This window comes from Tachyglossus aculeatus, chromosome 1 (assembly GCF_015852505.1).
Source record: "Tachyglossus aculeatus isolate mTacAcu1 chromosome 1, mTacAcu1.pri, whole genome shotgun sequence".
In the NCBI taxonomy this organism is placed as follows: domain Eukaryota; kingdom Metazoa; phylum Chordata; class Mammalia; order Monotremata; family Tachyglossidae; genus Tachyglossus; species Tachyglossus aculeatus.
Window position 1 is genome coordinate 9,570,350 of NC_052066.1, and position 13,030 is coordinate 9,583,379.

General features: G+C 47.8%; 1 protein-coding gene across 2 annotated transcripts in view; it reads right to left on the reverse strand.

Annotated features, from left to right (window-relative positions):
- Positions 1-13,030, reverse strand: part of CNOT9 (CCR4-NOT transcription complex subunit 9) — a 57,619-nt gene that overhangs the window by 1,506 nt on the left and 43,083 nt on the right. For both annotated transcript variants that reach the window (XM_038745496.1, XM_038745489.1), the window contains exons 6-7: positions 8,282-8,380; positions 3,041-3,132 (exon numbers count right to left, since the gene is read on the reverse strand). In XM_038745496.1, the coding sequence (XP_038601424.1) occupies positions 3,041-3,132; positions 8,282-8,380 (191 nt within the window). The remainder of the gene's footprint in view (positions 1-3,040; positions 3,133-8,281; positions 8,381-13,030) is intronic.

The window sequence follows — 13,030 nt, forward strand, 5'->3', positions numbered from 1 at the left end:
TACGACTGAATGAACTTGATTCGCCGAAAACGCTGGGTACGGCCAACCCCTCCCCACCGTTTCCCCAGCTCATCCTCTGCCAGAGCTCAGCGGGAGGAAGTGGGGAGTGGCGGGCTTGATTCGATAGAATTATAATAACAATAATAATGGAGTTTGTTAAGCGCTTACTACGGGCCGAGCACTGTTCTAAGCACTGGGGGGGATACAAGGTGATCGGCTTGTCCCCCGTGGGGCTCACGGTCTTCATCCCCATTCTCCAGGTGAGGTCACTGAGGCCCAGAGAAGTGAAGTGACTCGCTCAAAGTCACCCAGCAATTTGCTTGTAATGACGATGGTAGAGAAGCAGCGTGGCTCAGTGGAAAGAGCACGGGGTGGGGAGTCGGAGGTCGGGGGTTCAAATCCCGACTCCACCAAACTGTCCGCCGTGTGACTCCGGGCGGGTCACTTCACTTCTCCGGGCCTCAGTTCCCTCATCTGGAAAATGGGGATGAAGACCGTGAACCCCCCGAGGGACAACCTGAGCACCTTGTAACCTCCCCGGCGCTTAGAACGGGGCCTGGCACAGAGTAAGCGCTTAATAAATGCCATCATCACTTTTCTAGACTGTGAACCCACTTTCTAGACTGTGAGCCCGCTGTCGGGTAGGGACCGTCTCTATATTAATCAATCAATCGTATTTATTGAGCGCTTACTGTGTGCAGAGCGCTGGACTAAGCGCTTGGGAAGTACAAGTTGGCAACATATACGGTCCCTACCCAACAGTGGGCTCACCAACTTGTACTTCCCAAGCGCTTAGTACAGTGCTCTGCACACAGGAAGCACTCAATAAATACGATTGAATGAGTGGATGAATGAATGATGATGATGATGGCATTTATTAAGCGCTTACTCTGTGCAAAGCACTTTTCTGAGCCCTGGGGTAGATACGAGGTGATCGGGTTGTCCCATGTGGGGCTCACAGTCTTAATCCCCATTTTACAGAGGAGGGAATGGAGGCCCAGAGAAGTGAAGCGACTTGCCCCAAGTCACCCAGCTGACAAGTGGCGGAGCCGGAATTCGAACCCACGACCTCGGACTCCCAAGCCCGGGCTCCTTCCACTGAGCCACGCTGCTTCTCTACAGACACAGTAGGCATGATCCCTTTCCTCAATCAATCAATCAATCGTATTTATGGAGCGCTTACTGTGTGCAGAGCACTGTACTAAGCGCTTGGGAAGTACAAGTTAGCAACACATAGAGACGGTCCCTACCCAACAGTGGGCTCACAGTCAAGGAGCTGACAGCCTACCGGGCGCAGAGCACTGTGCTAAACACTTGGGAGAGTACAGTCCAGCAAGTAGACGGGATTCCTGCCCTCCGGGACCGTCTAGTCCAAGCGGATGCGCCTTCTGTTTCGGACAGAGGAGGAGGCGGAGGTTTTGGGGCGTTCGTTCATTTTTATTCTTTCGTATTTACTGAGCGCTACTGTGTGTGCAGGGGGCTGTACGAAGCGCTTGGGAGACTAGGGAAGCGGCGTGGCTCAGTGGAAAGAGCCCGGGCTTGGGAGTCCGAGGTCGTGGGTTCGAATCCCAGCTCTGCCACTTGTCAGCTGGGTGACACTGAGCCACGCTGCTTCTCTACCATCATCATTACAAGCAAATTGCTGGGTGACTTTGAGCGAGTCACTTCACTTCTCTGGGCCTCAGCGACCTCATCTGGAAAATGGGGATTGATCGTGAGCCCCAGATGGGACAACCTAATCGCCTTGTATCCTCCCCAGTGCTTAGAACAGTGCTCGGCACAGAGTAAGCGCTTAACAAATACCAAAATTATTATTATTCTTCTCTGGGCCTCAGTGACCTCATCTGCAAAATGGGGCTGAAGACTGTGAGCCCCCCGTGGGACAACTTGATGACCTTGTATCTCCCCCAGCACTTAGAACAGTGCTGGGCACATAGTAACTGCTTGCCAAATACCATCATTATTATTATTACAGTGCTTGGCACACAGTAACCGCTTAACAGATCCATCTGTTGCCGACTTGGGCTTCCCAAGCGCTTCGTCCAGTGCTCTGCACACAGTAAGCAGTGAAGCAGTGTGGTTCAGTAGGAAGAGCCCGGGCTTTGGAGTCAGAGGTCATGGGTTCAAATCCCGGCTCCGCCACTTGTCAGCTGTGTGACTTTGGGCAAGTCGCTTCACTTCTCTGGGCCTCATCTGGAAAATGGGGATGAAGACTGTGAGCCCCCCGTGGGACAGCCTGATCACCTCGTAACCTCCCCAGCGCTTAGAACGGTGCTTTGCACATAGTCAGGGCTTAATAAACGCCATCGTTCTTAGCAAGCCCTCACTAAATACGACTGAATGAATGAATACACCGCTTATCGTCGTCATCACTGGAGAGTTTGCAGCGAGCCAATTTTTTCGTATCATCGTCATCATCAATCGTATTTACTGAGCGCTTACTATGTGCAGAGCACTGTACTAAGCGCTTGGGAAGTACAAATTGGCAACACATAGAGATATAAAAAGGAAAGAGGCTAATTTATTTATCCCAGTTGTAGGTGGGGAGGGGACCAACGGGAGTTGGTGGAAGCACATTTCTGGCTGATGACGTTGATGTTGAATCACGCACCTTTGCCCCCCTCAAACCGGGAAGTAGAATAAACCAGATTGGTACCACCTGGACTGATGCTTGTGTAGGCAGATTGATTTGATGTCCGTTTGATATTTATCTTGCCCCCCCCCTCCCCCAGGCCTTTGATTCACTGAATGAAGAATCAGGGACCCTGAGGGTCATTGGGGCCATTCCCCTGTTTCCAGGCAGGACTCTGACCCGGTGACTGCGTATCTTTACCTTTTAGACTGTGAGCCCACTGTTGGGTAGGGACCGTCTCTATATGTTGCCGACTTGGACTTCCCAAGCGCTTAGTCCAGTGCTCCGCACACAGTGAGCGCTCAATAAATACGACTGATTGATTGATTGATTGATTGATTGAGGCTGGGCCCCTGGGTGGGTTGGGCGGGGGGCCGGCTGCGGCGGCAGAGCGGGCGGGACGCTTACCTGGGGTTGTCGGAGAGGCGCAGGTAGCAGCGGACCACGTGTTTGAGCAGGCGGGCGGACGGCTCTTTGGACAGCTGCAGGACCATCTTCCCCTGACCCCGCGCGGAGGGAGGACAAGCTTGCTGTGGGCACGGAACGTCTCTGCCGTTCGCTCCCCGGCGCTTAGTACGGTTCTCCGCACCCACTGAGCGCTCAGTAAGTATCGCTGACTGACTGATGTGGTGCTGTGCCCTGCATTCTTTTAGGCTGGGAGCCCACTGTTGGGTAGGGACCGTCTCTATATGTTGCCAACTTGGACTTCCCAAGTGCTTAGTACAGTGCTCTGCACACAGTAAGCGCTCAATAAATACGATTGAATGATTGATAAAAGCTCCTCGCTCTCGGCTTTAAGGTTGTCCATCACTTTGTCCCCTCCTCCCTCACCTCCCTTCTGTCCTTCTCCAGCCCAGCCCGCGTCCTCCGCTCCTCCGCCGCTAATCTCCTCCCCGTTAGGCCTCGTTCTCGCCCGTCCCGCCGTCGACCCCCGGCCCACGTCCTCCCCCTGGCCTGGAATGCCCCCAATCCCTCCGCACATCTGCCAAACTGGCTTCCTCCCTTCAAAGCCCTACTGAGAGCTCACCTCCTCCAAGAGGCCTTCCCAGATTAAGCCCTTTCCCCTTTTAGACTGTGAGCTCACTGCTGGGTAGGGACCGTCTCTATATGTTGCCAACTTGTACTTCCCAAGCGCTTAGTACAGTGCTCTGCACACAGTAAGCGTTCAATAAATACGATTGATTGATTAAGCCCCCTTTATCTTCTCCCCCTCCCCATTCCCCCCACCCTACCTCCTTCCCCTCCCCACGGCACATATATATCTGTACAGTTATACTACTCTATTTTACTTGTACATATTTACTATTCTATTTATTTTGTTAATGATGTGCACCTAGCCCTACCTCCTTCCCCTCCCCACAGTACATATATATCTGTACAGATGTATTACTCTATTTTACTTGTACATATTTACTATTCTATTTATTTTGTTAATGATGTGCACATAGCCCTACCTCCTTCCCCTCCCCACAGCACCTGTATATATGTTTGTACAGATTTATTACTCTATTTATTTGACTTGTACATATTTACTATTCTATTTATTTTGTTAATGATGTGCACCTAGCCCTACCTCCTTCCCCTCCCCACAGTACATATATATCTGTACAGATATATTACTCTATTTTACTTGTACATATTTACTATTCTATTTATTTTGTTAATGGTGTGCACATAGCCCTACGTCCTTCCCCTCCCCACAGCACATATATATCTGTACAGATGTATTACTCTATTTTACTCGTACATATTTACTATTCTATTTATTTTGTTAATGATGTGCACGTAGCCCTACCTCCTTCCCCTCCCCACAGCACATATATATCTGTACAGATGTATTACTCTATATTTTACTTGTACATATTTACTATTCTATTTTGTTAGTGATGTGCACATAGCCCTACCTCCTTCCCCTCCCCACAGCACCTGTATATATGTTTGTACAGATTTATTACTCTATTTTACTTGTACATATTTACTATTCTATTTATCTTGTTAATGATGTGCACGTAGCCCTACCTCCTTCCCCTCCCCACAGCACATATATATCTGTACAGATGTATTACTCTATTTTACTTGTACATATTTACTATTCTATTTATTTTGTTAATGATGTGCACATAGCCCTACCTCCTTCCCCTCCCCACGGCACATATATATCTGTACAGATATATTACTCTATTTTACTTGTACATATTTACTATTCTATTTATTTTGTTAATGATGTGCACATAGCCCTACCTCCTTCCCCTCCCCACAGCACCTGTATATATATTTGTACAGATTTATTACTATTTATTTTACTTGTACATATTTACTATACTATTTATTTTGTTAATGTTGTGCACATAGCCCTACCTCCTTCCCCTCCCCACAACACATATATATCTGTACAGATGTATTACTCTATTTTACTTGTACATATTTACTATTCTATTTATTTTGTTAATGATGTGCACATAGCCCTACCTCCTTCCCCTCCCCACAACACATATATATCTGTACAGATGTATTACTCTATTTTACTTGTACATATTTACTATTCCATTTATTTTGTTAATGATGTGCACAGAGCTTTAATTCTACTTGTTCTGACGATTTTGACACCTGTCTCTGTGTTTTGTTCTGTTGTCTGTCTCCTCCTTCTAGCCTGTGAGCCCACTGTGGGGTAGGGACCGTCTCTATATGTTGCCGACTTGGACTTCTCAAGCGCTTAGTACAGTGCTCTGCATTTATGGAGCGCTTACTGTGCGCCAAACACCGTACTAAACACTTGGCAGAGGACAACAGAACAACAGACACATTCCCTGCCCACAACGAGCTATATGTATGTAACGTTCAATAGATCGTATAGAATGTTATATACCCAATTTGTACATCCCAAGTGCTTAGAACAGTGCTCTGCACACAGTAAGCGCTCAATAAATACGATTGAATGAATGAATGAGCGCTCAATAAATACAATTGAATGAATGAGTGAATACGCTAAGTGCTCAATCAACAGGACTGACCGATGCATTGCTATAATAATAATAATAATAATAGAATAATGAGGGTATTTGTTAAGTGCTTACTATATGCCAAGCACTGTTCTAAGCGCTGGGGGAGATACAAGGTCATCAGGTTGTCCCATGTGGGGCTCACACTTTTAATCCCCATTTTCAGATGAGGGAACTGAGGCCCAGAGAAATGAAGTGACTTGTCCAAGGTCACCCGGCAGGCAAGTGGCAGAGCCAGGGTTAGAACCCGGGCTCTTTCCACTAAGCCATGCTGCTGCAGTGTACTCTCCCAAACGCTCAGTACAGTGCTCTGCACATACTAAGCGCTCAATAAATATCACTGATTCACTCATTCAATCGTATTTATTGAGCGCTTACTGTGTGCAGAGCACTGGACTAAGCGCTTGGGAAGTACAAGTCGGCAACATACAGAGACGGTCCCTACCCAACAACGGGCTCACAGTCTAGAAGAGGGGAGACAGACGACGAAACAAAACATGTGGACGGGTGTCAAGTCATCAGAACAAACAGAATTAAAGTTAGATGCACAGCATTAACAAAATAAATAGAAGAGTAAATCTGTACAAGTAAAATAAATAGAGTAATAAATCTGTACAAACATATATACGGGTGCTGCGGGGAGCAGAAGGAGGTAGGGCAGGGGAAAGGGGAGGAGGAGATATTTATGAATTGGCTCTGCCAATTGCCAGCTGTGTGACTTTGGGCAAGTCACTTCACTTCTCTGGGCCTCAGTTCCCTCACCTGTCAAATGGGGATGAAGACTGTGAGCCCCTCCGGGGGACAACCTGATCACCTTGTAACCTCCCCAGTGCTTAGAGCAGTGCTCTGCACACAGTAAGCGCTTAATAAATGCTATCGTGGCTCAGTGGACAGAGCCCGGGCTTTGGAGTCAGAGGTCATGGGTTTGAATTCCGCCACATGTCTGCTGTGTGACCTTGGGCAAGTCACTTCACTTCTCGGAGTCTCAGTGACCTCACCTGTAAAATGGGGATGATGACTGTGAGCCCCACGCGGGACAACCTGATCACCTTGTATCCCCCCAGAACAGTGCTTTGCACATAGTAAGCGCTTAACAAATGCCATTATTATTATTATTAGTCATTCGATCGTCAGTCGGAGCACTGGACTGAGCGCTTGGGACAGTGTGGTGTCACAATTAATAGACATATTCCCTGCCCACGTGGAGCTGACTGTGCAGGGGCAGACGACAAAATAAAACATGGACGGGTGTCAAGTCGTCAGAACAATTAGAATTAAAGCTAGATGCACATCACTGACAAAATAAATTGAATAGTAAATCTGTACAAGTCAAATAAATAGAGTAATAAATCTGTACGAACATATATACGGGTGCTGTGGGGAGGGGAAGGAGGGAGGGCGGGGGATTGGGGGGGAGAGGGGAAAAAGGGGGCTCGGTCTGGGAAGGCCTCCTGGAGGAGGTGAGCTCTCAGGAGGGCTTTGAAGGGAGGAAGAGAGCGAGCTTGGCGGATGTGCGGAGGGATTGGGGGCATTCCGGGACAGGGGGAGGATGTGGGCTGGGGGTCGATGGTGGGACAGGTGAGATGCACTGATAATAATAATAATAATAATAATAATAATAATAATAATAATTTTGGTATTTGTTAAGCGCTTACTATGTGCGAAGCACTGTTCTAAGCGCTGGGGGGGATACAAAGTGATCAGGTTGTCCCATGTGGGGCTCACAATCTTAATCCCCATTTTACAGATGAGGTAACTGAGGCCCAGAGAAGTTCAGTGACTTGCCCAAAGTCACACAGCAGACAAGTGGCAGAGCTGGGATGTATAATAATAATAATAATAATAATGATGATGGTATTTAAGCGCTTACTACGTGCAAAGCGCTGTTCAAAGCGCTGGGAGGGGGAGACAAGGTGATCAGGTTGTCCCAAGTGGGGCTCACAGTCTTCATCCCCATTTTACAAATGAGGGAACTGAGGCTCAGAGAAGTGAAGTGACTCGCCTAAGCTCACCCAGCTGACAAGTGGCGGGGCCGGGATTCGAACCCATGACCTCCAGCACCCAAGCCCGGGCTCTTCCCACTGAGCCACGTGCCGCACTGCGCTCTCCCAAATGCTTAGTACAGTGCTCTGCACACACTAAGTGCTCAGTAAATATGATCGGCTGATTGGATATGATAGGAGAAGCAGCGCGGCTCAGTGGAAAGATCACGGGCTTTGGAGTCAGAGGTCATGGGTTCGAATCCCGGCTCCGCCACATGTCTGCTGTGTGACCTTGGGCAAGCCACTTCTCTGAGCTTCAGTTACATCATCTGTAAAATGGGGATTAAGACTGTGAGCCCCATGTGGGACAACCTGATCACTTTGTACCCCCCAGCGCTTAGAACAGTGCTTTGCACATAGTAAGCGCTTAACAAATGCCAAAATTATTATTATTATTATTATTATCGGTGCATTGTCCTCTCCCAAACGCTCCGTACGGTGCTCTGCAGAGAGTAAGTGCCCACTGAACACGACTGCCTGATGCAGCGTACTCTCCCAAGCGCTTAGCACAGTGCTCTGCACCCGGTAGGCGCTCAATAATCCCGTCGATTTGCTTGACGGTTGGGCCGGAGCCCCGGGGGGCGCGGGGGGGTCTCCCCGATTCTCACCAGAATCATCGCCACGTGGGAGAAGCGCTCGTACGTCTGACAGATGTAGGCCAAGCCGGTGTCGTCCAGGAGGATTTTCTGAAGGATGAACGTTGCCACCTGGGTCCGAACCAAACCGGGGAGGGGACGGTGAGACGGTGAGCCCGCTGGTGGGTAGGGGCCGTCTCTATATGTTGCCAACTTGGACTTCCCGAGCGCTTAGTACAGTGCTCTGCACACAGTAAGCGCTCAATCAATCAATCAATCAATCAATCGTATTTATTGAGCGCTTACTATGTGCAGAGCACTGTACTAAGCGCTTGGGAAGTACAAATTGGCATCACATAGAGACAGTCCCTACCCAACAGTGGGCTCACAGTCTAAAAGGGGGAGACAGAGAACAGAACCAAACATACCAACAAAATAAAATAAGTAGGATAGAAATGTACAAGGAAAATAAATAAATAAATAAATAGAGTAATAAATATGTACAACCATATATACATATATACAGGTGCTGTGGGGAAGGGAAGGAGGTAAGACGGGGGGATGGAGAGGGGGACGAGGGGGAGAGGAAAGAAGGGGCTCAGTCTGGGAAGGCCTCCTGGAGGAGGTGAGCTCTCAGCAGGGCCTTGAAGGGAGGAAGAGAGCGAGCTTGGCGGAGGGGCAGAGGGATTGGGGGCATTCCGGGCCCGGGGGAGGACGTGGGCCGGGGGTCGATGGCGGGACGGGCGAGAACGAGGCCTAAAGGTGAAGAGATTAGCGGCAGAGGAGCGGAGGGTGCGGGCTGGGCAGTAGAAGGACAGAAGGGAGGTGAGGTAGGAGGGGGCCAGGGGATGGATGGACAGCCTTGAAGCCCAGGGTGAGGAGTTTCTGCTTGATGCGCAGATTGATCGGTAGCCATTGGTAGCCATAATCAATACGATTGATTGATTGATTGGGGGGGGGCGTCAGCGGCTGTGCCAACTGCCGAGGGACCCGGCGTCCCTCATCTCCCCGCCCTGGGGATGCCAGGGCAGCCCGGCTTGGAAGCTAAAACTGTCAGCTCGTTGTGGGCAGGGAATGTTTCTGTTTTATTGTTCTATTCCCTTCTCCCTGGGCCTCCATCTCGCCTGTCCCCCTGGCCCGGAATGCCCTCCCTCCTCAAATCCCACAGACAATTCCTCTCTCCCCCTCCAAAGCCTTACTGAAGGCCCGTCTCCTCCCAGAGGTCTTCAATCAATCAGTCAATCAATCAATCAATTGTATTTATTGAGCGCTTACTGTGTGCAGAGTGCTGGACTAAGCGCTTGGGAAGTCCAAGTTGGCAACATATAGAGACGGTCCCTACCCAACAGTGGGCTCACAGTCTAAAAGGGGGGGGGGGGGGGGGCTAATCAATCAATCAATCGTATTTATTGAGCGCTTACTGTGTGTGGAGCACTGGACTAAGCGCTTGGGAAGTCCAAGTTGGCAACATATAGAGACGGTCCCTACCCAACAGTGGGCTCACAGTCTAAAAGGGGGGGGGGGGGGGGGCTAATCAATCAATCAATCGTATTTATTGAGCGCTTACTGTGTGCGGAGCACTGGACTAAGCGCTTGGGAAGTCCAAGTTGGCAACATATAGGGACAGTCCCTACCCAACAGTGGGCTCACAGTCTGGTATCTACGCCAGTGCTTAGAATAGTGCTTAGCACATAGCATTACTCTATTTTATTGGTACATATTTATTCTATTTACTTTATTTTGTTAATATGTTTTGTTTTGTTAATGTGTTAATATGTTTAGCTTTCAAGCCGGGCTGCCCTGGCATCCCCGGGGCGGGGAGATGGGGGGCGTCGGGTCGGCGTCGGCCCAGCCGCTGACGCCCCCCTCCCCCCGTCAATCAATCAATCGTATTGATTGAGCGCTTACTGTGTGCAGAGCACTGTACTAAGCGCTTGGGAAGTACAAGTTGGCAACGTATAGAGACGGTCCCTACACAACAGTGGGCTCACAGTCTAGAAGGGGGAGACAGAGAACAAAACCAAACATACTAACAAAATAAAATGAATAGAATAGATATGTACAGGTAAAATAAATAAATGAATAGAGTAATAAATCTGTACAGACATCTATACATATATACAGGTGCTGTGGGGAAGGGAAGGAGGTAAGATGGGGGGATGGAGAGGGGGACGAGGGGGGGAGAGGAAGGAAGGAAGGAAGCCCAGACTAAGCCCCACTTTTCCTCATCTCCCACTCCCTTCTGCGTCGCCCTGACTCGCTCCCTTGGCTCTTCCCCGCTCTCCCCACCCTGCCCCACTTATGTTGCCAACTTGTACTTCCCAAGCGCTTAGTACAGTGCTCTGCACACAGTAAGCGCTCAATAAATACGATCGAATGAATGAATGTATATATGTTTGTATGTATTTATTACTCTACTTTATTTGTACATATTTATTCTATTTATTTTATTTTGTTAATATGTTTGGTTTTATTCTCTGTCTCTCCCGTCTACACTGTGAGCCCGCTGTTGGGTAGGGACCGTCTCTAGATGTTGCCAACTTGGACTTCCCAAGCGCTTAGTACAGTGCTCTGCACATAGTAAGCGCTCAATAAATACGATCGAATGAATGTATATATGTTTGTATGTATTTATTACTCTATTTTATTTGTACATATTTATTCTATTTATTTTATTTTGTTAATACGTTTGGTTTTATTCTCTGTCACCCCCTTCTAGCCTGTGAGCCCGCTGTTGGGTAGGGACCGTCTCTAGATGTTGCCAACTTGGACTTCCCAAGCGCTTAGTACAGTGCTCTGCACACATTAAGCACTCAATAAATACGACCGAATGAATGAATGTATATATGTTTGTATGTATTTATTACTCTATTTTATTTGTACATATTTATTCTATTTATTTTATTTTGTTAATATGTTTGGTTTTATTCTCTGTCTCCCCCTTCTAGATCGTGAGCCCGCTGTTGGGTAGGGACCGTCTCTAGATGTTGCCAACTTGTACTTCCCAAGTGCTTAGTACAGTGCTCTACACACAGTAAGCGCTCAATAAATACGATCGAATGAATGTATATATGTTTGCATGTATTTATTACTCTATTTTATTTGTACATATTTATTCTATTTATTTTATTTTGTTAATACGTTTGGTTTTATTCTCTGTCTCCCCCTTCTAGACTGTGAGCCTACTGTTGGGTAGGGACTGTCTCTAGATGTTGCCAACTTGTACTTCCCAAGCGCTTAGTACAGTGCTCTGCACACAGTAAGCGCTCAATAAATACGATTGATGATGATGATGATTTGTACATATTTATTCTATTTATTTTATTTTGTTAATATGTTTGGTTTTGTTCTCTGTCTCCCCCTTCTAGACTGTGAGCCCACCGTTGGGTAGGGACCGTCTCTAGATGTTGCCAACTTGTACTTCCCAAGCGCTTAGTACAGTGCTCTGCACACAGTAAGCGCTCAATAAATACGATTGATGATGATTTGTACATATTTATTCTATTTATTTTATTTTGTTAATATGTTTGGTTTTGTTCTCTGTCTCCCCCTTCTAGACTGTGAGCCTGCTGTTGGGTAGGGACCGTCTCTAGATGTTGCCGACTTGGACTTCCCAAGCGCTTAGTACAGTGCTCTGCACACAGTAAGTGCTCAATAAATACGACTGAATGAATGAATGTATATATGTTTGTATGTATTTATTTCTCTATTTTATCTGTACATATCTATTCTATTTATTTTATTTTGTTAATATGTTTTGTTTTGTTCTCTGTCTCCCCCTTCTAGATTGTGAGCCCGCTGTTGGGTAGGGACCGTCTCTAGATGTTGCCAATTTGGACTTCCCAAGCGTGCTCTGCACATAGTAAGTGCTCAATAAATACGATTGAATGAATGTCCCTATCTGTCATTTTATTTATTTGTATTCATGTTCATCTGTCCTCCCGAGACTGTAAGCTCGCTGTGGGCAGGGAATGTGTCTGTTTATTATTGTACTGTCCTTTCCCAAGTGTTCTGTACACAATAAGCTCTCCATCAGTACAATGGAATGAATGAATGCTTTGCACACAGTAAGCGCTTAATAAACACATTTGAATAAATGAATGAACGAATCCCGGGCCGATCACTAACTGGGATTTTCCCAGCAACGCCCTGGGACGGGATGAGAAGCAGCGTGGCTCAGTGGAAAGAGCCCGGGCTTTGGAGTCGGAGGTCATGGGTTCAAATCCCGGCTCCGCCAACTGTCAGCTGGGTGACTTCGGGCAAGTCTCTTCACTTCTCTGAGCCTCAGTTCCCTCATCTGCAAAATGGGGATGAAGCCTGGGAGCCCCCCGTGGGACAACCTGATCACCCTGTAACCTCCCCAGCGCTTAGAACGGTGCTTTGCACATAGTAGGCGCTTAAATAACATCATTATTATCATTATTAAGACATTCATTCATTCAATCGGATTTACTGAGCGCTTACTGTGTGCAGAGCACTCGAGGCTCAGTGGAAAGAGCCTGGGCTTTGGAGTCGGAGGTCACGGGTTCAAATCCCGGCTCCGCCAACTGTCAGCTGTGTGACTCTGGGCAAGTCACTTCACTTCTCTGGGCCTCAGTTCCCTCTTCTGGAAAATGGGGATGAAGCCTGGGAGCCCCCCGGGGGGCAACCTGATCACCTTGTAACCTCCCCAGCGCTTAGAACAGTGCTTTGCCCACAGTAAGCACTTAACAAATACCATCATTATTATTATTACAAGACAGTCATTCATTCAATCGTATTTACTGAGCGCTTCCTGAGCGC